The sequence below is a fragment of the Strix aluco genome, chromosome 4, assembly GCF_031877795.1.
Source record: "Strix aluco isolate bStrAlu1 chromosome 4, bStrAlu1.hap1, whole genome shotgun sequence".
NCBI lineage: Eukaryota > Metazoa > Chordata > Aves > Strigiformes > Strigidae > Strix > Strix aluco.
In genome coordinates, this window is record NC_133934.1 from 118,320,076 (window position 1) to 118,347,889 (window position 27,814).

Below are 27,814 nucleotides of genomic sequence, written 5' to 3' on the forward strand. Positions count from 1 at the left end.
TTTCACGTACAGGAATTTTGTGCTGTGATTGAATTACAGTGTATCACTTATTTTAAACGCTGCTTCTGGGTAACTGAGTTCATGAACTTGGCTACCGATCTCCACCACCGGCCGTGACTTCAGGCCGTGCTCCCGCTGCCAGCCGGCTGGAAAGGAGAGCCAGCGCCCCTGGAAGCCAACAGCTTGCCTCTGCGCAATTCTGCATGAAGTCTGCAGGAAAGCACTTGTGCTATACGCAGGGTTGGCCCCCAGGAAAAAAAAAAAAAAAAAAAGAAAAAAAAAACCAAACACCCCACCACAAAAAAAAAACAAAAAAGGGAGGAGAGAGAAAAATGCCGAAGTACCAATAGCAGTTCGACTGTACAATTCAAACGAGCCGATTCTGCCGACAGCCTCCCAGCGCTTCTCCGGCGCTCCGCCGGGGCCCGGCGCTCGCCCGTCCCGCAGCGGGGCCCCGCCGACAGCCCTCGGCCGCAGGGCAGGGCTGGGCCCAGCGCCGGGACGCGGCCGCAGCACCCGGTCACGTTTTTAGGCGCGGAGCCCCCTCCGTCCCCGGCCCAGCCGCTGCACGAGGGGATACGCCGCGGCCGGGGGCCAGCGCGGCGCCGCTCGGCCCCTCCTCCTCGGTGAACGGCCCGCGCCCCGCTCGCGGGGCAGCCGGGCCGCCCCCGCCCGCGGTCAAGGCCGCGCAGCGGCCGTTAACGGCCGGGCTGCCGGCGCGCCACCTGCCGGTGCCTCAGGGAGCGAGCCCGGCCGCCGGGGGCGGGCGCTGCGGAGGAGGGAGCGGCGGGCGGCTGCCCCGCACGGGCAGCAGGGCCGGGGCGGTGCTTCCGCGCGGGGTGTGGCAAGGAGGGAGGGGCGGGGCGGACGGCAGAGGGGGCGGTGACAGCGCCGCGGGCCGATTGGCCGCTCGGCGCCGGGAGGCGGGCTCCGCACTTACAGCGCTATCCGATAGGTGGCGGCGTTAAACGGGGGCGGGGCGCTGCGGCACGGCACGCCCCCGTAGGCCACTTCGCTCGCCTGGGTGAGCCGTGGGCGCGGCGGCCGCTGCGATTGGCCGCTTGGCGGCGGGGGGGCGGGCCCGGCGGCAGCGGCCTCCCGGGGCTGGGGTCCGTCTCGGCGGCAGCAGCGGAAGTCTCGCGAGGGAGCGTAGCCGGGATTTGGCGGCTGGCTGCCTCCCTCTCGCTGGCTGCGAGGAGCTGGTGTTTGTGTGGAAGGGGGAGGAGGAGGAGAAGCGAGAGGCGCCCGAGCCCCACCATCCGCCGAGGGGAGCGGACCGGAGCCCCCTCGCCGCCCGCGGAGCTCTCTCTCCCCCTCGCCCCGCCATGGCCTCGGGAGACACCCTGTACATCGCCACGGACGGCTCGGAGATGCCGGCCGAGATCGTGGAGCTGCACGAGATCGAGGTGGAGACCATCCCGGTGGAGACCATCGAGACCACCGTGGTGGGCGGCGAGGAGGACGAGGAAGAGGAGGACGAGGACGAGTGCTGCGAGGAGTGCGGCCCGCACCACCCGCCCCATCACTACCACCACCACCAGCCCATGATCGCGCTGCAGCCGCTGGTCTCGGACGGGGACCCCAGCGGGGCGGGCGGCGGCGCGGCCGGCGGCGGCGGCGGACAGCTCCATCTGCACCACCACCACCAGGAGGTGATCCTGGTGCAGACCCGCGAGGAGGTGGTAGGGGGAGACGACTCGGACGGACTGCGGGCCGACGACGGCTTCGAGGACCAGATCCTCATCCCGGTACCGGCCCCCGCCGGGGAGGACGAGTACATCGAGCAGACCCTGGTCACCGTGGCCGCCGCCGGCAGCAAGAGCGGAGGCGGCGGGTCCTCCTCGGCCGGCGGAGGAGGCCGCGTTAAGAAGGGCGGCAGCGGCAAGAAGAGCAGCAAGAAGAGTTACCTGAGCGGGGGAGGCGGCGGCGGGGCCGAGGGCGGCGGCGGCAGGAAATGGGAGCAGAAGCAGGTGCAGATCAAGACCCTGGAGGGGGAGTTCTCGGTCACCATGTGGGCCTCGGGTAAGTGCGCGCCGGACCCCTCCCTCCCCGGGCCCCGGGCCCCGCCGGCGGCTGCCCGGTTCGCTTCGGACAGTTTTGTTTTGAAGGGAGGCCATGTTTTGATGTGTGTGATGGGCGCCGCCATGTTCATCGCCAGGGCAAGTATGGCGGCTCCCCCGAAAAGATGGCGGGGTCTGCGCTGCTGCCGCCGCTGCTCCTGCCCGGCTCCGGCGGGGGGAAGGAAAGATGGCGGCGGCCGCCAAGATGGCGGCGGCTGAGGGGGGTGCGAGAGGGAGGGAGGCAGCGCGCCGCTGGCTCCAGGACTAGGCCGCAATGGCGTAGTTTCTGCAGCAGGGGGAGGCGGGGTGTGCGGGCGGGCACAGGGTGCGGGGCGAACCCAGCCTCCTCGCTTCTCCCCCCGTCCCCGCCCCGCCGCTGCCGCCGCCGCTCCCCGCGGCGCCCCGCCGCTCCCTCCACGCCTGCCCCTCGCCCTTCCCTCCCCCGGCCGCCGCCCCCCGCGCCTCCCGGCGCCCTCTGTCCTCCTTCTCCCCCCGTTCCCGGCCCGCCGCCGGCCCGCCTCCCCTCCCCGGCCGCCGCTGCCTTGCCGGCTCCCCGCCTGCCGCTCCTCTCCCTCCCGCCCCGCGCTGCCGCCGCGCACCCGCGGCCCCATTGGGCCGCATTTTAATGCCGAACGCGGGCGGCGGCCCCGGATGAGGCGTGTGCTCCGGGCCGTGACCGTTATGTGGCGGGGAGGGGGGGAAGAACCGCCCGCCCCGGCGCCGCCCGCCCCGCCGGCTCTCCCCGGCCTGGCGACGGCGATCTCCCCGAAATACCGTTTTACAGCTCGCCCGGCGGGGGTGGGCCTGGGGGCCGCCCGGCACCGGCCCGCCGGGCCGCCGCGGTAGCCAGGCGGGGTGTGGGTGGGGCCTCCCCGCCCGAAGCCAGCGGTGCCGGGGGTGGGGGGAGGCAGCACCTCTTCGGCCCCGCGGGGGCTGCCCGCCCCTCTCGCCGACTTCGGAGGGGGCGGCCACAAACAACCGGCTCTTCGGAAATCGCCTTGTCAGGAGCCAGGGTCTGACAGGCGGGAGGGGTGGCCCCGCGCCCCGCAGGCAGACCTCCGGCCCGGGGAGCGGCGGGGAGGAAAGGAGCAGTTCCCGGTTGACGCCCGGAGACCGTTCAGCTTTTCCTCCGCTAGGTCTGAAGCTTTAAATGGGCTTTTTAAACAGGCGCAGCGAGTCCGTGTTGTGTGAGATTGTACAGATTTTTTGAGGAGTTGGGTTTTTTGTGGGAGTGTCTCTTAAAGAGAATAAAATCTTGTGAAGGTGTTCAGTATCTACAGGGCTGGGAATGAACCTGACATGCGCCTGCCCTGCCTATTTTATCTGTCACGATTTTCTGATCCTTTCCTTTAAAATACGAGAGGGGAAAGAGTCTTTTTAGTCAGTGGAAAAGCCATTACCTGTGGCACATTGGGGTTTTTGTTTAATTTACTATTTTTTTTTAGAATTTTTTTTTTAAAAAAGAAAAATGCATTGCTGGCAGCTAGGTTCTGTAGTCAGTTCTGTGCTAAAGTTATGTAAATGTGAAAAAAAGCAGTCAAATATAAATTCATGTAATATATAAATTGGTGTGTGGTCTTTGAATGGTGGGTTGGTAATCTGTCTTGCATATCGTAATTTTTGTGCTCCTTTGAATTTTTAAAGTAGTAAGATAGAGATAGTCTTTAAGCTTCTGATGTAGTCTGAAATGTTTTCTCTCTGTAATGTTTGTGAATGACCAGTAGTTGTTAGAAAGGGCAGTGTTGAAGGAAAAGTGTATTGGATGGCTGAATTCACTTATCTGAAAAGACAGAAAGAATAGTGATTCTGACTTGTACACTTTTTAAATAAAGGTGATTACTTAGCAAGTTTGACAGAGTGTATGACACTTCTGGTATATAGTCGGTTGACAGCCCAATGAGCCCGATGAAAATTCCTTGCTTCTTGATGAACAGAAAAGAATAATTTAAGAGTTTCCCAAATACTGCTTAGTAGAATGAGTTTCTATATGCTTCTGTGTGTCATTGTATGAAACCTGAATAAATCCACTTGCTGTGGTTTTTTTTCTAAGAATTGATCATACAAGAAAGAAAAAAAATAATGGAAATTAATACAGTCTTCTGGTTTGTGGAAGCTACCTAAGATAGCTGAATGCAAGTGGATGTATGACTCATGAGCTGGCAGGATACAGGACCTCGCTGAGATCAATTGACAATTTCTAGCATGCATTTGCACTCTGAAATTCAGAGTGCTTGATAGGATGCTTCTTTAGAGCTTCTGCATGCTGATTATTACTTGACTGAAGTGAAGCATGTGTATAATCAATACACTTGATTCTCTTCCCGCGTACACAACTTTTACATCAGGGTAGCCCTATTGATTTCAGTGGTTTTGTTCTTTATGAGCATGACCATGCAAGCTCAGTGGGAATGATACCTGCTTGTAATTTACTGGAGATTGAATTGCATTGTTACATTCAACTCATTTATATCCATGATGCAGAGGGATACAGAATACCTAATCTGACTTGACTTCTGATGCCAAAAAAGCCCTCCAAAAGCAGAATCGCAAAATATGTAAGTGAAACAAAAGTATTAAAGTTTGACCTCCCCTCCCAGCATGCGTGTGTGCACACACACCTCCCACCCACCCACCCCCCAGCTTCAAACAGCCTTTGGTAATAGCGTGCTCAGTTAAGAGTGTTGTGATGTTTTACTGAGCCTATTGGGTAGGCTTCTATGCCTCTTAAACAGCTTATTGAATGTTACAGAAGTCGTCTGAAGCTTCGTTGTCTGTTTTCTGAAATTTTAGAGGGGGAGTGGTTGCCAGAAAAATTTCAAAAGAAGCAAAACTGGGGGAAAAAACCCCTAACAAAACAAAAAACAGTACAAACTACTGGCTTGCAGAAGGGTAGTTGTACTAAAGTTTCCCTGCAAAATTGGGCATACTTTATTTTGAGGAAAGATAGTAGTTCTGCCTTTGTATTTTGACATAATTGAGGACTTGCTTGGACACTGATGTAATTGACTGTTTGGTGTAAATGCTTAGCAAAAAGTTTATCGAAAGATGAAGAGTAAATAAGCCCATGCATCAGGATAAAACAATGAGCCCTATATTGCTGTTCATGGGTATGTGAATTGGGAACAAGGGCACTTTGCTCACCACAAGTGTGGGAAGGCAATGTGAATTAATTCCTTGTTACTGTTTTCTAGTGCTGCTGTATTAGCTTGTACACGGGTGGTACCAAATTTAGCCAACCATAAATCTGTCCGTAAATGAGCATAACATGTCTGGTAGCACCTCTTGAAATGTGTAGAAATAATCTGTGAAATATATAGCAATGTGATTAAAGGGGACTACTCAATCCTTGTCTTGTTATGTAGTTACTTAGAAGTTGCAGTACTGTTGTTGGCAACGGTTTAGACTTACAATAACTTCTCTTATCACCTTGGTATCTATGGTGATATCAAACTTGTGACCCATGATTACTTTAATTAAAGTGTTGAGTTTGAAACAGGAATGCTTTGTTCTAGTCTAGATTAGCTTTCCAGATCTTCAGAATGGAATTATTTGTCTTTCTTCACATGTGAAAATAGGAACTGAACAAAGGCGTTGTATTTTCTGAAAGGGTTGAAGAGGTGTATGGTAGATACTTTAATGTTCTGTAGTGTTTTCTCTATGCTAATACCTATCCTCATTATTTTAATTGGGGTATCCTGTAATGGATTTAGAAAATTGTATATAGATAATGGGGCTCTCCAAGTGAGACACCCCAATTTCTACTAGGAAAATTTGATTTTATGAAGTGGAATTTATTTGTGCCTTTACTAGGTTCAACTTGAATCACCCTCTAGTGACTGTCTCCAGGTTGGGTACACAATAGTGATGGAGGAGGGGGGATCGTTAGAAATCACTTTGTCAGATTGTGCTTGCAAAACCGATTCTTAGATGCAGGAGCATTTGGGAAAGTGGTACTGAAATGCTGGCTCCACCAAATGCTGGTACTTCAAGCAACTGGGGCTTAATTTTGAGGGGGAAAAAACATGTTAGTGTAACTACATCTGCTTCTAGGTAATGACGACTCTGTCAAGCTTTCAAACCTGAAATAGGTGTTGGCTTAACCTATTATTGTTAGCATAGATAGTCTGCAAGCTTAGGGCTGAAATAGTACAACCAAACTATACATTGCCCACAGATGTTAAACTGCTTAAGCATCCTGTTCATAGATGGGAAAAAACAAAGATGCAGAAGTTATATGTATGGTTTGGAAATTATTCTTGATAATCCAGGAAGCCTGTACTGTGAACCCATATTTGGAAACTCAGGGGGTTCACGTTAGGTTTCTAGAAGGTTCCTCAAAACCTCTTAAAAAACCTTTTAATATCTTAAAAAAAAAAATAGAGGGGTTTTCATTTGACTTTATCAGATTGCGGGGGTGAGAAAAATAATCATCTGCTCTCTGACCAGTTGTCTTACATAGTATAAGTGATAGATAAGTCATTCAGTTCGGTTGTGGGCCAGGTAATGAGCTTCTTAGATGAAAATTTTTCATAATGGAGGCAAAAAGTGATTGTCCAGTTCCTTTAAAATACTAAGATGATAATCTATTTCTGACTCTGATTAAAACAGTGGTATAGGCTTTTGCTGACCATAAGCATTGAGTCTGCTCTCTCTCATTTTTACCAGTGAATCTTGGAGGATAAGGTAGATATTTTTCTGCAGCTGTTTTAAATATATTTTCAGTTTTGAAAGTGAAATACATGAATGTGGTTCATCACTTAGAATGTCTTGATTAAGTTGCCTCTTTAGCCCACCTTCAAACTAGAATCTTCTAACTTGCTATTGGATCCTTCCCTGAGAGGTCCATGTGTGCTGGTGATTCAGAAGGTCACAGTGCTTCGGCACGGTGTCTCACAAATGTCGAAGTCAGATGACGACTATTGATATATGCAGTGGTTTTGTTAGTTCATGTCTCAGTGGTGTGAAATAAGATATGGGTGACACGGGGAAAGAAGAACCTGTTCTCCGTCTGTGTGCAAGGCACATCAGAGGGAAAGTAACCTAGCAGCTGATTAGGTTAAAAAATGACATACTGTGCAAAATGGAATTTAACGTTCAGAAGTGTCTGCTAAATAACTGTATTATTTAACAACCTAATTATGGTTCTTTGCCTCCAAACATGACCAATGAACTAATTCGCCCGAGGAGATTGCAATGTGGTAGCAATAATGAAGCTGTTACCACAGTGCCTTGGTACTACACAGTTGACGGGTACATCCTTTATCATGTAATTGCATTTCAGCTGTTCCTAAAAACAAATGTGTTTAACCGTGTGATCATAAAAAGAAAATTTATGCGTAAATGTTGTGCATCTTTTTATTTGCTAAGCAGAATGTCTTTTAACTTGGTAGCAAAGCAATGAGACCTAATCCTATAGCTTCCTCCCAAGGTACCAAGTGTACCTTCTCAGTCCCCTTTTGCGCTCCTTATTTTCCCCAGGGGAAAACTGATTGAATAACAATGTGTTCTCCCTGCTCTGTAATAGAGGGGGAGGATGGGTCAGAGAATTGGGGATGTAGAAGAGGAGTACGATGGCCAAAATCAAGAATAACTGGCACAGAATTAGACAGGGCTTCTTGGGTTGAGAGTCAAGGGGGTCATCTTACAAAGTGGGGGAGTTCCAGAGATGTCAGCTGGGGCTAGCTACTAGTCTAGAAATGCAGGAAATAACAGTCTTCTGAGGTGGATGGATTTTCTGTGCAACAGAAGGGCTTCAAGAGGTGGAGAAAGCATGGTAATAAGAGCAAAAGGTAATCGATAAAGTCTTGGGAAACAGGTTCTACCATGTTCTGTCATTGATCTGTTACATGGAATCTGTAGTTAATGGTTTTATCCCAGTAATCTGTCTTCTTCCTACTTAAGTTGGTCCTTGGGCTTGATACTCTTAAAACTTCTGGTTATTTCACCAGTAGAAATATGTTTTAAGAGGTAGTCAAAAGGTATGGCTGGCTAAAATGCTGAACTTTCACTGATCTTAGTAAAAAAATGTGTTTGACATACTTGCTTTGAAGTGCAGAAGTGAATCCAGTTCAAGGGGTGTGTATATAAGGCATGAGAGAAGTGTAGATGGAAGGACACAAACCACAAAGATTTGTTTGGGTATGGCCTAAACAGGTACATCAAACAATCCAATTTAGATTAAGTATCTATCTTAATGTAATTGGGCTGTTGGGGGGTATCTGTGGTGTCTCTAAGAAATCACTATGTTACAGCTTTGTAAGAGATTAATATTGGACATAGCTATTGCAGTGACTGGTAGTGCCTGTTTTTGTGAAGATAAAGTGATTAACTAATTGACAAGCATTCAGATTTTCAGTATCTTTCAGATGGGACTAAAATCATGTTTAAAGTTCCTTACAGAAGGCTGCATTAGATCTATGAAGAATAGTGCTAAATACGTACTTAAGCAGAATGCCTTATATTTGAGTCTGCTGTACTCTCAAGTGCCTTTAAGGGACAAAACAAAGCATATCAGATAGTAGATAGCAATTAATTTTCTTTTCCTGACTGGCTCCATGGCTCTGTCCGTATTTAGCTTTCACGGGTGGCATCCAGATTAGCTTGGCATGGGCATAAACTGCATGGAGTTACTATGCCTTATTTGTACTGTACTTCTCCAGAGGTATCACTAGAATTTCAGGGTTTGTCTCTGTTTTGCTTTGCTTTGGATGCAGTATGTTTGATTCTCTGATCCTTCATGAGAGGAAAAGGGAGAAGTAATTTGGATGTAGGGAGCATCAGGACTTGCTTGAAGGCAGAAAACATCAAGCAGTCAACTTGCCCTGTTTGCAGTGAGAATATCGGTTAACTTGTCATCCTGAGTGAAAGTTTGCTTGGACTTTAGCCTCCAAACTTTGAGCTGCCTAGTCCATGTTGGTGGAGGATCACAAATAAACTTGTGATAAATTTGTGCATAGAGGACATTGGTAAGTTCTTCCAAAGAAGAGTGTGGGGCTCTTCTGTGTGTTGTTTTTGTTCTGTTTTCCCAATGAGTTGCTAATGTCATAGGGTGATCTGTAACTAGGATGGTCTGGATACTAAAGAGCTACTGAAGTCTGCTGCTACTTCTGAAAAAGTATTTGACTTCTGGTGTGAACCAGGTCTTCCATCTTGAAGGATGTTAGCCTGACATAACACTTTAAGGTAACTGTTTTGTGTGGTGTTTGTTGTTTGTTTTTTTTTTTTTAAATTAGGTTTTAAAACTGCAAGTATGTGCTGCTGTAGAGATACAGTTTTTTGGTACAGGAAAACTTGGTGTTTTTTTGGTTTCACATAACTGTCAATATATTAAGCAGTACTTTCTCTTATTTTCTACTGTATCAAAGCAGTATGTTCATAGTTTTTCATGTTTTACTCCAATAGCCTGTGGTATTGAATAGCTGATTTCTGTTGGCGGACCTTTGGGAAATAAAGGCACTGAAGGCTGACTTTCAGTTTGGCCCTCAAATAACAAGAAAGTGTTGTTGGAATAGTGAGCCTTTGCGCTAGGGAAGGAAAGAAGACCTTAAGGAATGTATACAAAATTTCCCTGTTGACTCATGCATGTGATTTGAGGCAGGAAATGAAAACGTGTTTCTGTTATGAATGTCACTGAACAGTCAAACTGGAAGTTCTGGGTAGCTGTTGAAATGGCTACATTGAAGGCAGCTGATCTCATGCTAGTCTACAGCATGGAGAAGGTGTTGCTTTTAGCTTTCCAGAAGTTCTGTGCTCTTCTGAGCTTCATAATGTCTTCTGCCTGTGTAGGCATTACAAAATATCTTTTCTCAAGCTTCTGTTTGGAAGAGCAAATTGTTGCCAAATTGGATGTTTATTGACTTGAATTTGTAAATGTCTGCAAGTGCTGTAGAACTTACCATATAATCCTTGCTTAAGGTAAATTCAGTTGCTTTCTTTAAAGCACTGGTAAAGACTGAAAGGTGGTAGTGTGGTGAGTGGAAAACTAGATTAGAATAAAAAAAATTGTCCGAATAATCAATTTTGTAGTTTATTTCCAGTTTAATGCTGCAGATAGTGTTTTCTTATTAACAATTCTGTCTTTGCACTGTTGGAGTCTCTTTTCCTCTTTCACCATGGAACATATACACGAACTGCTATTTGATCTGGTAGATCAGATTAAACCCCAAACTAGCAGTAACATTTCTAGAAATAGCTCGGTGGCAAACATTAAAAGCAGGCATTACAAATGGAATAGAAATTTGTCCTTAGTAATAAATTTCTTTTATTTATATATGTATTGACCTTTCTTTCCTAACCTGTTACTGAGTAATGAATAATGTTATTTCCTGTGTTTCTGTTCAGGGGAAAAAAAAAAAAAAAAAAAAACCACAAAACATTTCCTCATTTGTTTCCTGCCGTATGTTTTCCTATTTTTTTATTTTTTTTTAAAATTGAGGAAATACAAGGTGGTAGGACAGAAATAGTATTGCCATTCCTTAAACACTACCTGTAAAATAAAACTTCCTGTTATTTTTGTAAAGCCTCTTGTGTATAAAGTGATTTGCAGAATCTGCTTCCCATACACAGAGTAGGAGTAGTAGCGTGGTGGCAAGCTTATTAACCTTTAGCTGAATAGTTACAACCATATATACATCTGCTGTCCTAGGTGTATTTGAGGGTGTAAAGCGGGATAGGTGCTCTGTCTGTCTTCCTGCTGGTGTGAACACTGCAGTGAGGAGCATAGGTGGATGTTTCCATTCTCTGTCATCTTTGTGTCTCTCTGGTTTCTCTTATAAAATAGAAAGAGTGAGAAGAAACATTGTGCCTTGGCATATTCTAAGGTCTGAATGTGAGTAGTCAGCAACAGCAGGTCTTCCACCTGACTTTACTGGAGTCCTTGAGCACAAATCTATAGGAGGGGCTCTAGAGCAGGTAAAATAGCAGTATCTTAACTGGTGTGCAGATCAATGCTCTGAATGATCCTTATCTGCTGTTTACATAGTAGAGTGAGAAAAAGCTTAGGCTGGCCTTTGTCATGGGAGGAAGAAGCCCCCTTGGGAGGGAGACACACTAGTTTTTTGCTTTCTTTCAGACCTGTCTGCAAGTGTTGAAAAACTTTCATTTTGTAGGCAGGTACTGAAGCCCATTAGCAGTTATTTTTAAATTTCTTGTCCCTCTGTGACACTTCTATTGGAGGTCAAGGGAATATGAAGACTCTGAAGTAAAGATCAGTCCTAACATCTTAGGGTAAGTATCTGCCACTCCTCTGATAGGCTTGCTTTGTTACCCATTGCTGTTGAGATCCAAAGTGGGTATGGTGGAGGTTAGTCTTGAGGAGATAACGGGAATTAAATATTTAGGCATCGTTTCAGTGAAAGTGCATTATCTTTCAGATGCAGCCAACATTCATAGGATTGTTCTACTTATTTCCTTATTTGTTTGTGTTTAAGTAGATATGCAACTCTGCTCTTTTTTTTCTTGCCCACTGTGTTTTTTCTGTGTTCTTTATGCTGTAACAGTATGGATGTCTTTTTTGCTCTTTACCATTAGTGTGGAAATCTGGAAGTGCAGTGTATTCTTTTAAGTGTGCAGCAATAGTGAATTTGTATTGAGATGCGGCCTAATAACTTACATGCTGTGCTGATCTTTAGTATGTATTGAATTCAGTATTTTGTGTATTTCAGATGATAAAAAAGATATTGACCATGAAACAGTGGTGGAAGAGCAGATCATTGGAGAGAATTCTCCTCCAGATTACTCAGAGTACATGACAGGGAAGAAACTTCCTCCTGGTGGAATACCTGGCATTGACCTCTCAGACCCCAAACAACTGGCTGAATTTGCTAGGTAAGTAGGAACAAGAGATCTTTAAACTAAAATGTTTTTCTTTTCACTGGTTTAATTATGAAAACTGTCTGGCAAAATAAATGGTAGATTTAGTATGGCTTATTGTTGCATTTAATCATCTTCTAAAACAAGGGACTTAATTCAGAACAGAGTAGCTGATACCGTGTTAAAGTAACGGGGGTTTATATTCAGCAGTGACTTCTTCAATGAATTCTGGTTTTTAGTTCCTGTTGGGTATGACAGAACCTAAATACATCAATAGACTGCATCTTTGACATGGCAGAATGTATCTTTCATGTGAGTAGCCTTAGATTGTGCAGCACCAAAGGGTCTGATAAGTGAAATGCTGCATTATGGTTGTTCAGTACAAGAAAGCTAGAGTACAATATCTGGTTTATAAAGCCACTTACTGTTCTTTTTCACCTGCTTCTTAATTCTTAAGCTCTAGGTCATCTTTTTAATGGAGTCGTGTCTTGCACTTTCAAGTGCCACTGGTAATTGCAGTTTCACAATTGGTAACTGTACTGCTTGGATTTTCCTCTAGTGAATCAGAATTGTCACTTGTTTACATATCAATACGTTGACCTGGGTTACAAGGTGACTTTTACTTTCAAATAGAGATGAAATGAGGGAGCTGTGTTCTGTGAGGGAGTACCGAAAGTGTCCTGTGTCTCTTCCATTGCTCTCTCCGCAGAGCCCCTGGCTCTGGCACTGAGTGCTCAGGGCAGCCGGTGGCCACCAGAGGGCAACCGTGAGGTCACCAGAGAGGTCTGCTCTAGCACCTGGAAGCTGTGACATTAGGGTTGACTCTGCAGCGTTTACTTGGCCCCCTTCTTTGTGTGCATGTGCTGGTGATTACCAAAGACATACTCCTCCACTCAGTGCATGGGCCGCGTTAATGCTGCTGTCTCCAAGTATTTGAGCACAACTGTTAGTTTCCTGCAGCTGCTATAATCAGTTTTTCCCATGTTGAAATCAAAACACACATATGAAGCTACATTCATTTTCATTTTGTTACCAACTGGCTATTCTTCAGAGTTCTAGTGCACAGTTCTGACACTTAGAGCAGGTCAGATGTTGTTACTCTTACTTCCTGGGTCAGCTAGTAGAGGGAGAAGTGTACTTTTTTTTTTTAATACCAGCTAGTTGCTGGATGGCAGGGACTGTTGAGAGAAGTTTGGTCTGGCGTCTTAGTTAGGTGAATCTTGGTGTCCAGTGTGTGTACCTACTCTTGTTTCACCTCTTTGATCTTACTGCTTTTTACAAGCTTGTTCTGTTACTCTTCGGTGTGTTTATTCCAGAGGATTGCCAGCACAGCCTACAGTCCCACAATTATTCTCTGTAAAGCCACTGAACTATGGATTTTGAAGGCTCCTACTAAGATAGTTTTGCAGGGCTTGCTCCCTGCTTCAGGCTGTTTGATCTGGAAATGTATAAAAACACATCACGAAAAACTGAAAACAGTGTTTTATCTAAAGTGGTGGGTGATTGTAGCTATTGATAACTGTTATTACTTGTTTTACTATTGTTGATCAGAATGATTGTGTTTTCCTGAGACCTGCCGAAAAGTTAATGCAATTTTTCCTGAAAGCAAATGTTTAAGTGATACTCAGTGTACACAGTGTTCTAATTCTAAAATATTACACATTTCTGTTCCTCATGTGCTTAGAATGGTATTCTCAGTTATTTTAAAACATGCTGAAACCTTTGGTTCTATTAAACATTTAAGTACTGAATAGCTGTCTTCTGTTAGGAAGTTTTAAGTAGTTTCTCATAGGATATTCTCCATGCAAATACTGAATATTTTTTCTCCAGATTGGTTTGAATACTTGAAATGATTGCAGGATTTGGGCATCTTGAAATGATCAGATTGCTTCTATCAGATCTGCCCGCATATTTCTTAATATTGTAAAATGTATTGCATCTTTGGGTTTTAGTTAGTTTTCTGTTGAGAAAATAGTGGCAGCTGGTAGTAATTTAAAATTACCACTTTTTTTTTATTCATGGTAGAATGTTCTAGGAAGTTCTAGAGCTGGAATTTGTAGCAGATGATGGAAAGATTGAGTTCTATGTGGACAGTCTCTTTTCTGTTTATATATTTCTGTACAGCAGATAAAATGTAATCCACTTCAGTCATAAGACAAATTATATGGTGGTAAGAGTAAGCAACTTGGGGGGACATCACCTTAAGCAATATCCCCGAGTTGCTCAAAACCTATGAAGAATTTTTCTGATAGCTTGATTGTAGATACTTGAAAACTTCAAGCATCTTCTGTTTTAAGAAAGGTTTTTTTGTTTGATTTCTTGCTCAGAATCAGACTGTCAAACTTCTGCCTTTTAAAAAAAAAAAAAAAAGGAAAAACTGTGTTAGTTGTATGTTAGATCTTAAATGGTTGTGTATAGCTAAGGCTGAAGAATATGGGTGTATTAGAATTTGAATATTGCTTGTAATGGTCTTGGTCCTCTTGCAGTGAAGCATGTTGAAGGGGCTTGTAGGTTGCTGTGTACTGCAGTATCACTAGAAACCTTGCATGGCAAACTGGAATGAAAAACTGGGTTTCCATGTACTGGAATTGGGTTTGGAGGTCCTAGGACTACAGTTGTTCATGCTAAAAGAATGTGTTTATTTAGAGTAAAGTTCTCTGAAAGTTTCAAGCATTGCTGGTTGCTTTACAGTTCAGAATTTTGAAATTCTCAGTAGCTGTATTCTGAAAACTTTGAGCAGCATGTGAAGTTGAAACTGTTACTTTTAAACCTAGTAAGTAGCTTTGCATACTTTAAGTAAAGTTTTGAATAGCAAATCTGTATTTTGGTGACTTGAAAAAAGAGTTGTGCACAGGCCACATGTAGGGAAACATGAACTGGCTAGTAAAATTGTATGCTAAATGTATTTTGTGCAGTTGAGAGCAAGTTATTTCGTGTTGCGTTCCTGTTTTCATTAAGGTAGTTGGAGGAATCTCAGTGTACATTTGTAGAAATTAGCTGCTCAAACCCAGGCTAGATTCACTGTGTATAACCATGCAGCTTATTTTGATTAAGGATAAATTGACTGGGACATTTGCATTGATCGTTAGGAATAAAGTTCCAAGGTTAAGTTTAAATGGGCAAAGCTTGAATTCTAATGGTAACAGATTTCAGGCAAGGTTCTGAAGTTCTAATGATGGTCTGGTTAGTGAGAGGTAAGGCAGGGGTGGACTTGATGCTTGAAGTCCTGTGTAGCTCTGCAGCCCTTTTAAAAAAACAAAACAAACCAAACAAAACAAAAACCAAACTAGTAATTCAGCATCTGCAATGGACACCACTGTTGCTCAGCAGCTAGGTGGCACTACCAGAGGGAGCAGTTATACTGTCTCCTGTGGTACAATTGTCTATCATGGCTTTTTTTAGTGTGTCATTGAATCATGTAGCAGAAATCTGTATCCTTTAACTGGAGCTCAATAGTTTTTCCTGGAAAGGCTTTTATACATTCTGAAACTATTGAAAATACTGTGAATAAGCAAGCCATGTCCAAACATTAAGATGTGTTCAGTAATGCATAGACAAATGACCATAAATGATATCCGGTTGGGCAATGTATTGCCTTTCACAAATAATTTCATTCTATTGTAGGACTCATGCATTTTCTCTAATATGCTTTAAAAATGCACTAAAAAAAATTGATTTGTGGATATCTTAGGCAATCATATCAGAATGTGAAACGTTAGTTGTGAATGATCTGCTCAGAAAGAAATGAAACCTAAAATAAATTACCATGTTCCCATTTGATACCTTTGACTGGGACACTGGAATTCCCTTCAGGTGAAATAAAATGTTTCATCCGAGTCCAAAGTGATTACAAGTAATTCTGTAGTTAGCTGTGAATAAGTCATAACTGCTTAGTGATAAAAGCTTGGGAAAGTATCAGACACACTTCTAGTTGGTACACATGGCAAGTTCCCTCAAACAAAGCCACTAAAAAGGATATCCTTGATTGCCCTCTCCCTCCCTCTTACCTTCCAGACAGATACATGACAATCTTCTGCTCTTCTTAGTACCTTTTCTGAAGGAGAGCCATTGTGAGGACTGCGCTTCCTTTCTATCCACTTTACAAAATGAACAGAAAATAAAGGAGAGGAAACTACGTTAAGAGTTTGAAATCGGACACCCGTCTTAAAAGCGACAAAGCATTCTGGTCACCTAGATTTATGACTTAGGCCTCTTTATAAGGTATATGCTAGTTTTGCTCTTGTTACAGAGAAGCTTAAAGGGCAGTAAACTGACAATTGCTTTACCCAAAGTGTTGTTCTAGGGGAGAGGAAACCTCTTGCTCTGTACCACACTGTAAAGGTCACTCAGTTTACACCTATGATACTCTGCATAACTGGAACAAAACCAGTAATTATTTTTGCCAGAGTCTCGGAGAGCTTTCTTTTTATTTCTCTTTATTTCTGTTGGAGAGCTTTCTTTTTATGACATTTTCCTACCTAACTGTGACCAAAGTATGGTAAGACACTGGCTGCGGGCTCCTTGGTTGTAGATAGATTCCTAGGACACCTTACACCACTCCTAATTCTGTCTGTTTATCCAAAAGCCAGTCTAGCCAGTTTCAGGAGTTCTTCAGCACAGACGAATTCTTGCAGCAGCATAGGGATGCATGACGCTCATGTTAATTCTGCCTCAGCAAGTCAGTACAAAGGGTGTGGCGGAGTGAGGGAACAGATCAGAAGCGGCAGTGACACTGCTGATAGAGAATAATTTCCTCTTCTAACTGTTCTTAGGGATGCGGTCACCAGCACGGGTGAAGATCACTGCTGGTCATCAGAGACCTCTTGGATGTGTCAAAGGAGTTGTCTGAGACACTAATGCTGTTTAAGTTAGATTTCTGATGGAGGGAGAAGAAAGGATGTGAGAACACAGAATTTTAACAGAGGCAAAAAAGAGGGATGACGGAACAAGGGAGAAATCCTATACTCTTGTTTGTTTTTTGACTTATGGATTTCCTTTATTCCTAGCCTTAACACTATTTCTGTGGCTAACTTTTAAAATTGGATCTATCCACAAGACAATAGGTTGTGGAGATTGACAGAGGTTTTGAGTGGGGATTGATTCTGTCAAGGTACACTTCTTTCAGTTCAGCTGGATAGATGAAAGGAGGTAGTTAGCTGTTACTTTCTGATATTACACTGTGACAGAGTTGCTTGCTTTATTTTGAAGAACCGAGTGGTTTTAATACCTGTGATTTCACTTAGTCTTTATGTGTGGATAAGAGAGTGTGCTTTTATGGAGCTCATCCTGTGAAACTGTTGGGTCGCACACCTTCATGCACACCTTCCTGCTCTCCCGTTGACCTCCATTCCCTCCCTCCACCCCTCGATACAAATTAATAGAGTCTGTAATCGCAGTGTCCCGGTGCCTTGATCCCAAAGGTACGCTTGCTAGTCTTTTGCAGTTAGCTAGTCTGCAGTTGCTACTACTAGGCATGGCCCATATAAACTCACTGCAGAAATGAAAATTCTGGTCTTGCCATGTAAATTGACTTTCTGCAAAGGCAACCGTTCCACTCAGGTATTAATGTGCGTGTCTGTAGTTGTTTTAAATAGTGGCATATGTTAGAGTTCTGTTTTTGATTAATGTTTCAGGCTAAGAAAACTTGGACGGAGCTGGTAGAGATGCTCTACTGGGTGGGAGCCAAAAGTCTAACCACCAGCAAGAGCTACCTGCAACAGTGTAATTAAGATCAACAGCCCAGGTTCTAGTCTGGTCTCCTTTTGCAGAAAGTTAATTTTAAAGTAAGACCAAAATCTTTTTTCTAATACATTTGAATATGTAAGTCTTTAAATTCTCTTTTGAGTGATTGTCCATATGGATTCCACAGCCTTGTGAGCAAATTGACATTTTTGACAAAATGATCTGTCGTAGCTGTGCCTGTGGTGTATGTGGCCTCATGCCTTTAATCCAAGTGTATGAAGGGCCCAGCAGCTTCTTGCTGCCTGTGGCACTGAGATACAACCTGGACACTGTTTGCTGCCTCTTCCTGTTGAAGTGTCTGCTTCTGTTTTGTTGAATAACTTGGTTGCCTGTGGAACCCTGTGCTTATACACATTCCAAATTTTAATCTTAAATTACCTACTTTCCATACTTCCAGGAGAAATGAAAATACTTAAAATCTGCCCCTTTATTAGCTGAACTTTGTTGTTATTTTGTAGTCAATAGGCACTAAATGTTTTTACATTCAAGAATACTGCTGGGCTGATGCTCCTCACTTTAGAAACAAAGCTTGAAAATTAAAAAGTCAGCTTATTCCAGAATGGACACTCATAATGTTACATTCCTGCTCAGACATTGAACTGAAACATGTAAAGTGTATGTTGAAGCCCCAGTCTGTCCCATGCCTGACCATACAATTTGGCTGTGATTTGGTTCTTCAAGCGTTCTGACTACACTGGCCAGTGTATTTTCCCTCTTGGGCTACACTTCAACAGCCTGTTACAGAGGACACTGTTGCAGCACTTTTTTCTCAAAGATTGACTTAATAACAGGGGCAAGACACAAGAGTTAGGAATAGGATATAATGTGATGGTTTGTGGGATCTTATGCCAAGTGTAAAAAATGTAGGTACTGCCCACTAAAGCTATTTACCACATCTCTTATAAGTGATTTCTGTCTAGTCTCTCTCTTTACAGATGGTCAATTAAGTCTTCAGAACAATAGTCATTTTACTCATTCTGATGATGTCACGGACACAGATCTTGAGCCTAGGAGTTTTTTACTTTGTTTTTTTGGGGCTGGGGGAATGACTTGGCCAGCATTTAACAAGTTGATAGAGAGAGAAATAAAGGAGGTGTTTTTGGCACCAGCTTTATCCCCTATGGGTGTTTGTTCTCTAATCACATTAAACCATGGCATCATGTCCTCTCATGTGCTGTCTTGTCAAAGCATTCTTCTGTGTGTCCATTTTGGCATAACAGATGCTCACTTCTGTGCCTTTTCCTTTGTAGAAATTGTAGAGACCTAATGAGGAGAATCCCATGCAAAGGGTAGTTGAAAGCTTTCTGTAGGGGTACTGCAAGAAAGCTTTTGTGTGTGTTTTCCTATAGCCTCAGTATTGACCTGTCGTACTAGCAGTCTAGAACCTCACTGGAGAATGTAGTCAGTTAATCCCAATCACTTGTTTGGATTTGAGGTATTGAATGCTTCACTCAAAGAGGCTGCATAAACTAAACACAGCACAATTATTCTGTATTCCAATTGGATTATATAAATTAAATCTAATCAATAAGGTCATCTAAATTGGTTTGTAGTCCTGGAAAAAGAAAAGTTATCAGGAAGATTAAGATAGTAGACTGGTCTACAGGAACAGATATAGTTTGCCCTGAAATGTTTCTGTCCTGAAATGGGCAGGATGTTTCTGTCTTGAAATTGATGAAATATTCAAGATGTTTGTGCCCTGAAATTGATGAAATGTTTAGGTATGCTGCTGGTGATGGTTCAGGAGGAGCTTTGTCAACACAAATACTTCGCACCCATCTTCTAGGAGCTGTTAGTATCTGTAAATGAGGGGATTGTTGGGTATGATACTCTCCAGCTTCCATATTTTTGTCACACCTGTATTTTTAACCCTGCAGGGGACCACAGTGTTCTTCAGTTAGCACTGTACATATTCAGTGTAGTCTGGAGACGCTGAGCCAGCAGGAGTTTCCTAAGTGTCCACTTAGAGGAAAGAACAAATGCAGCCTCTAAATCCTTGGGTTTTAACGTTGTGGCTGTCAGGTGCTTTAGTCTGTATGTGATCACTTGAACTGTGCTACATTTGCAATACTGAGAGGAGCCAGTTTGTTTGAGGGACAGATGATGGCCCACCGAGCCATAGGAGACTTCTGTATCACATATGACTCTACTGGAAGTTGTAAGGAGATTTTCCTGGCTCCAGTCTCCAGAATTTCTCATGGAGGTTTTGCACTGCTCTTGTCTTAATTGAGCCTCATGAGGCCTTCCATTGCTGTCCTCTCTCACCTGTCCACATGAAGGCAACAGGTGAAACAGCACATTTCAGCCATATGCATCGGAATGTGACAGTACCGAAGAAGGCTGGACCCTGCCTGCAAAGAAACAAATGCTCATGGGGTCAGATTGGAGACATTTTAGCTTATTTCCCGGCAGCTCTTGGGAACTGTTTTGAACATTTAGAAGTTGCTGTATAGCCAGTCTCAGATCAATTATTAAAAATGCATGTAAAAATACACATGTATGCACTACTTGGAAATCTCTTCCCCCAACCCTGTTCTTCCATAGCTGTTTTCAGGAACTGAACTCATGGGAATTAAAACTGTCTTGGATAGCAACAGACTCCTCTCCTTAATGTTAAGAATAATGATTCTTAGAATTCTAACTCTTTTGTTAAATTCAAGCCAATCATCTCTGTTTAATTGAGAGTAGAGAATACACCAGAAAACCTTCTGTTTAACTTACAGCTATGATATGTAGCACCTTGTCATACAGCACTATCTTGTACTGTATTACCAGGAAAAGTTGTTCAGGAACTCGCATAAACAGACTAGCTCCCCTTCTACAGCAAGTTTTTGGAATGTGCAAAGTCTCATTAATTATCTAAGTGAATCTCCAGGTGTATGAGGTGCATTTATTTACACCTACCTACCTCTACCATAAGGTGGAGATAAGCCATTTCTTTTTGATCTTTTGAAGACAACACTACAGGTCTGAGAAATGAAGATAGGTAAAAGTGCAGTGCACTTCCCCAGAATAGTGTCCACAGAGCTGACTCTTCTCTGGCATTCAGACAGGTGGTTGTTATGGCAGGACTGTTCTAACATTGTTTTCTGTAGGGAGCCTTTCTGTATTTGAAATGTCTCATGCAAGCAATAGTTTACTGGGCTCCTTACGTAGTCAGTGGAGACTAATGATGCCCATAAAGTAGTGGTGAAGAGCCCTGCAGCAACCAAGAGTAAATAGATGATTGCTTGTCAGTTGCCGACAGTGGAATCCATGTGTACAGTAGCTTGAAGTAAGAATAACTGCAGTTTCTGTGGTTATAGCAGATGTCTCCATTGTCTGTGTAGATTCCACAATTTACCTGCCTTCCCTGGTTCTGTAGAGTTTTCTGAAGTCCTGTATGGTGAACATACTGAAAAATGATTGAGGCTACTCTGTTCTTCATGTCCTAGTGCAGGAATGGAGAGGAAGTGAAGATATATAGGCCACATAGGTACTTGCACAATGAAAACGGAGTTTTCAGACAAAACCTCCTAATTACAATTAGTGTAAGTCCGAAAAAAACCCCTCTATTTTCACATATTTAAAGGTCTGGGAAGGTAGTATTAAATGTCTTATTCTGTGTTTGAGAGGTCCTTCTGGAAAAACTGAACTTTCCAAATGCCAAATTATACTGATAATATTATGAAGGTTTTGAAAATATTAAACTGAGTATTACTGGTGCATGTAATACTACTGAATAAATCTGCACATTGTGTAAGTGGTTACTGGAGAAGAGCTTGTCTACTAACTTTTTTTAATATTTTTTTTTTATCTTTAAGAATGAAACCAAGAAAAATTAAAGAAGATGATGCTCCACGAACGATAGCTTGTCCTCACAAAGTAAGTGAAATGCTCAGCTTCTGAGTAGGTAGCAATTTGTAGACCAGAAATTTGTATTGATGTTTTCTCTTGAGAATTAATAACTAAAATATCTTGCTGTTAATAGACTACACTCAGTTAACTGTATTTTAGTTATTATTCTTTAGAGGCTTCCTTAAAAACCTTTCACTGAATAATATATTATTCCCATTCCTTGTCTTAAGGTTAGTGCATCCCTAATCTTCTGGTAACCATGATGCACAGTCCCTAACATGCTGGTTTTACTGTTGTGATTTCCTGCCACCCAAGAATACATACTTGAAAGAATGTTCTGAAAGCTGTTCAAAGTACGTTCCTAAGATCTATATATCCTCTGCTTGGAAACTATGACAGATTTGGAGTCTAGATCAGGAATCAGCAATTTATGGTGCAGATGCCAAAGTCAGCATTATTGGAAGACTTTGAAGTACATTCCACAGAGCTGGAAGGTGCATCATCTTGAAAGAGAGAAGGAGGCATCTTGGAGATACGATTCTGACGCACTGGTAGCGGGGAATCCTCTGTCTTTGAATAAATGTTGCCAGTCACCTAGATTGGTAGCATCTAGCTTTATTGCATTATCCAGCTTTTGTAGAGCTTCTGTTAGCTGACTTAGTCTGTAATGAAAAAAGACAAATACAATCTTGCTGACTTCTGGTCTAGATAAGTGTGAGCCTAAGCAAATAATCAGGGCAGATAGCTAATAATACACATTAGAGAGCATGAATAGAAGGCTTCTTTCTGACATCCATAGTCTAAGGAATTTGCTGGATTCCTCTTTGTGCTTGTATTGACTTCCAATTCTTCACATTCTGCAAGTGTCATGTTTTTATTGTAGTATAGTATGTGGAGGTACAGGAACAGTTAGTCCTGACAGTACTGAGGAATGCTGCCTTCATTTCTTTGATTTACTTTTTCATAGCTTCAACTTCATCTGAACAGGGGAAAAAAAGAATAGTCCGTCTTTCCATTTTCTCTCTTCTAGTGTTTCTAGGCTTTGTGCATTTATGACTTCAGTTTAAAAAAGAAAAACATTGTAGGGGATGTAACGCTTCTCTGAGGCAAGCAGGGACTTTGAAATAAATGCAAAAAAAAAAAGTTCATGGTATGTTTTATTTTGGTGCTGCTTGGCCCCACCCAGTTCTGTTATGTGCAATGAATGATGGCACAACACTTCTTAAATTAGCCAAAGAAATTCTAGTGCCTAAGAGAGAACTCTTCCTGAAAGTGGCATTTCCCCCGTTTTTAAGCAATAAGGCATATTTAAATATGGTTATTAGTTTTGGAAAAAAAGATCCAAAGAGGAAGCCTGCAGAATTTAAGATTAGCAGTTTAATGTTCCTTTAGGTTGTGTTGTCAAATTTTATACCTCATAACACAGTGATGTTGGTAGACTAGTTTTATGTAAGTTTAAGCAGCATCACTTGGAGTACAGATAGAATTTACCATTGTTAACAGGATTTTATGAAGGATTTTGAACCTTGAGGAAGACATTTATAAAATATATGATAGAAGTCTATTAATTGTCACTAAAAGGTGAAGAAAAGGTATAGAAAGATTAGGTAAAGAGAGCCCCAGGTCACTGCTAGCTTAAGTGTACTCTGGAATCAAAAGTAGTATTCTTGTGTCAATGCAGCATGGACCCCAGGTTAACACTTCTGGTGCTGTTCCTGAGTTAATGTGAGTATCTTTTGCTTATAGGTTGAGTTGGCACTAACTCAGATTCTCCTACCTTATTCAGTTGCCTAGTATATCACTTTGTAGGTTTAAACTGCAGAATCAGTGGCAGTCTTTTTATATCTCAAGGTGGTAGTGACCAATCTGCTGCTGCCAGTTTGGACAAAGTAGTTTCTCTAATCTGTTACATGCTGCACACACTCTTGCTCCATTTCTTCTCAGGAATGAGAAGGACAGAGAAGGAAGAGGACAGAATGTTGGGAGATGGAGTGGTGCACGTACAAATTGGTACTAGAGAATAATCTGTGACATATTAGAGACTATACCGTATATTGTAGTACTCAGAATATAGCACACTGAAGAACATATGCCATAGGTATCCATGAACTATCATTCTGTCTTTTGGGTTTTTTTTTCCCTGAAACTGTAAGTGCTTTTGTTTGTGTTATTCATTTGCTTCTATCAGAGCTGCATCTTTTCCATGAGACTGTCCTATTATTCATTTGACTGCACATGGTTCATAATACTAAGTGAGGAGAGGGTTTGGGGGGGTTTTTTGTTTGGGATTGCGGTTTTGAGGTTTTTTTGTCAGCTTTTCAAATGATTAGTTTTCTTGGTATTGTGTTTTTTTTAAATAAATGTAAGGGGTCCCCTTTTCAGGGCCAACTTAAGAAAGTATTCAGGGTATAAAAGCATTTGAAATGCTTGTACTGTAGCAGATAAAACCTTCTTTCTCAGAACTAGCTTATCTACTAATTGAGTTTCACTGTTCTTTTTAAGGGCTGCACAAAGATGTTCAGGGACAACTCTGCCATGAGGAAGCATCTGCACACTCATGGCCCTCGAGTACACGTATGTGCAGAATGTGGCAAGGCCTTTGTGGAGAGCTCAAAACTAAAGCGACATCAGCTAGTTCATACCGGAGAGAAACCCTTTCAGGTATTGGTAACCTCCAGACATAAGTACTGCAATTTATTTACTGAACATGTGTAGACTGTAACTGTAGCCTAGTTTCCAACTTTGGGGATACTATGTTTTTTTCTAAAAGCAGTTGAGGCACTGAAAAACTGGAAGTCCCCCTTAAGCTAATTAGGCTGTTTAACTATTTCTGTGGGCTTTTGTTAGAAATTAGCAAATAGTATGTACATGGGAGATACTTTCCAAAATATGATGTAAAGTTACCCACTTTAAAAAATGAAGTCTGCAGTTACTACTGAATGAGGAAGATGTTTCTTTCTCCTCATTTTTTCAATTTAGCAATTGTGGACAACTGAGACTCAGGGCTGTTTGCTCAGTTGACGCATGATACTAATTTTCAGTAGCGGGTATTAATCAGTTCTCGGCGAAATGATGGTAGTCACTGAATCTCTTTCCATTCACATCAAGTCACGTGAGCTTCTGCCACCAGAGGTCCCCTGCCTACTTCATATGGTACTCCTTATAAATCTTCTTTACAGGTATTCATAGTCTTGAGCATATCTGTATTCTCCAGTACATGTTTAAGATACGTTGTTCTTTTTTTTTTTTTTAAATAAATTGTTTCAGAAACTTGATTTGCAGTCCTCAGGCATTCACTTAGATGTGTATGCTGGATCTGCTGTGTGGTAAATTTAAGTATTTACCACTAAACACACTGCCCTTTGCATTCCAAGCCCATCTTAAAAGTAAAGCTGATAAAACGAGCAAATTATCTGCAAATTATCACTGAAAGGGAGAAATTCTGACATGAAACATTGTTTCTGTTTTGTAGTACAGTGTAGCAAAATACTGTTTCAGATGCAGAGAAGGTGTTTTCAGTGAAAGCATTTGCTTGCAAGCTGGAAGTGATTTCCATCTTTGAAAATAGATACAGTACTATGGTAAAACAACTAGAAGTATTTGTTTTATTTTTTTAATGCAGTTTTAAAGTGATGCTCACAGCTTCATCTATAATTATCTTCAGCACCTAGCTTCATGTTTGTGCAGTCTAGTGATTTAAAGAAGAATATTGTTCTAATTGATGATTGAAATGAGTACTATTTTATTAGCTAATGGAGTATGTCTTTTCCTTTCAACAGTGTACGTTTGAAGGATGTGGAAAGCGTTTTTCACTGGACTTCAATTTACGCACACATGTGCGAATTCATACTGGCGACAGGCCCTATGTTTGCCCATTTGATGGCTGCAATAAGAAGTTTGCGCAATCAACTAACCTGAAATCTCACATCTTAACACACGCTAAGGCCAAAAACAACCAGTGAAAGTTGGAGGAGAAAGTTTTTGAACTCAAAGCGTCTTACAGGAATATGAATTGGAAATAAATACGCCTCCCCTTTGTATATTGTTTCTAGGAAAGAATTTTAAAAAAAGAACCCTACAAACCTAAAGGACGTGTTTTGATAAGTAGTAAATAAAAAGCAAAAAAAAACCACAAAAAAAACTTTAAGGTGACGTTGCTGAGATGCTCTACCTTGCTCTGTAATCCCGTTTCAAGAACGCGGTGTTTTGTAAAGTGTGGCCCCAACCGGAGGGGTCAGTTCATGAACTTGCATCAAAAAAGACAATTCTTTATACAACAGTGCTAAAATTGGACTTCTTTTCACATTCTTATAAATATGAAGCTCACCTGTTGCTTACAATTTTTTTAATTTTGTATTTTCCAAGTGTGCATATTGTACACTTTTTGGGGATATGCGTAGTAATGCTATGTGTGATTTCCTGGAGGTTGATAACTTTGCTTGCGGTAGATTTTCTTTAAAAGAATGGGCAGTTACATGCATACTTCAAAAGTATTTTCCTGTAAAGAAAAAAGGTATATAGGTTTTGTTTGCTATCTTAATTTTGGTTGTATTCTTTGATGTTAACACATTTTGTATAATTGTATCGTATAGCTGTAATGATATCATGTAGTATCAAATATTAGATGTGATTTAATAGTGTTAATCAATTTAAACCCATTTTAGTCACTTTTTTTGGAGAAATACTGCCAGATGCTGATGTTCAGTGTAATTTCTTTGCCTGTTCAGTTACGGAAAGTGGTGCTCAGTTGTAGAATGTATTGTACAGGCACTGACCTTTTATTAACACCTGATAATATGTACATCCCGTGTAATAGAAAGGGCAACAATAAAACAGTGGTCCTAAAGAAAGAATATGGCAGAAAATGATCTGTAAGCACAGTCTATTTTCTTCTGTTGTCCAGAGCAGTCCTAGTTCCTCTTGACCTCCCAGAAATTGGAAGCTAAATAAACTCAAGTTTCCTTTACTTTGCATTCAATTACAATGATTTGTGATGAAATTACATAATGCCATGTCAGACTTACACAGAATTGCTGACTGTAATTCTGTTTTTGAGTGACCTAGACTTCCATTAACTGAAACGGTGGATTTGGAGACTTGGCAGTGTAGTAGGGAGTTTTCAGCGTGCCTGGACAGCAGCTAGGTAAAACAGTACAGTCAATAAATAAATGGGCACCCATGTTTAGTCAGGGTAAGGAATCTTGGAAGTTTAAATGCAGTAACAATAGAAAGTGGGGGAACGGTAGAGTTTGAGTGTTTGTCCCAGAAAAAAAGAAAATTGTCTTTTTTCTTTTGGCTAACTTGTTTGAGTATAATGATGAAAATTCCTGGAACCTCTTTGGACACCTTTTGCTTCAAAACAAGAACTCAAAGAGTTCTCGGAGAACTTGATGGTCTAACCAGAAGTGGTTACTAGTCATTTGTTCAAGTGTTTGAAGTAAGAAATTTGCAGATACTATAGTAAAACATGATAGATTAATAAACATAAGAATATGCACAGAAATGCATATTATTTTTTAGAGGGATGTGATGTACTCTAATACAGTAAAAAACTGTTACCAATATTTTTCTGAATTCTGTTCTTACAAAGTTCATCAACTTTCATTGCTAATACTGTAAAACTTTTGAGTTTGGTTTTGGTGGTAGTGGAAAAAAACATCTGTAATAATGAAACTACATTTAAGACCAAGGGAATTTTCATCTGTACACAAGTTAAGCTGAACAATGCAGCCCTAGTCTGAGGCTATTAGGAGTAAAAGGAAGGATGAGGCATTTAATTGTAAAGTATGCATTAGAATTTTGGCAGTGGGGTTTTTTTTATATATATAAGCAGTTCTTGAACAGGACAATATACTGAAACTTGTATAGTTATAGTTAAATTAAATTCTGTATACAGTTAAATTAGTGTCTATTCTTTTTGGAAGGAAATAAAATCAGTTCAGTCTAGTTCTAATTGACCTTACATTTTTTCTTAAACAGTGTATATGATGGTGTTAGATTTGTGCAGAAGTTTGTTTTCCTATGTCATAAAGTGGTACCCGTTTTATTGAATTGCAAGGTAAAGAGATTCCTTGATGGTGTCAGTACTTCATCCTTGGACATACATTTGAGACTAAATTATTTATGTTAAATATTGATTTGAGAATTAACTGAGAACTGGAACTTGTATTGCCCCTAGTTATATTGCATCTGATTACGGAGATCTGAAAAATTTTCATCTAGGCCTCAAATCAGTAGCATTCAACACACTCCTGAGTGTAAGTAGCAGCACTTAGTAGCATGAACGATCTTGCTTTGTAACTAGTTAATTCCATATTGGGCATGAATAAATACTTGCATTGAGCAGCTTCTGTAAATTATTTAAG

The 27,814-nt window shown here is 42.0% G+C and overlaps 1 protein-coding gene across 2 annotated transcripts; it reads left to right on the forward strand.

Annotated features, from left to right (window-relative positions):
• The first annotated feature begins 906 nt into the window (after positions 1-906).
• YY1 (YY1 transcription factor) lies at positions 907-27,794 on the forward strand. Of its 2 annotated transcripts, XM_074825104.1 has the most exons (6): positions 907-2,022; positions 11,723-11,885; positions 21,416-21,476; positions 23,952-24,110; positions 24,558-24,628; positions 25,229-27,794. In XM_074825104.1, the coding sequence occupies exons 1-6, from the start codon at positions 1,326-1,328 to the stop codon at positions 25,365-25,367; spliced, it is 1,290 nt and encodes a 429-aa protein (XP_074681205.1). In that variant the 5' UTR covers positions 907-1,325; the 3' UTR covers positions 25,368-27,794. The 2 variants fall into 2 exon arrangements, with proteins under 2 accessions (XP_074681205.1, XP_074681206.1); XM_074825105.1 differs by lacking the exon at positions 24,558-24,628 and having other exon boundaries at positions 925-2,022.
• The last annotated feature ends 20 nt before the right edge of the window (positions 27,795-27,814 follow it).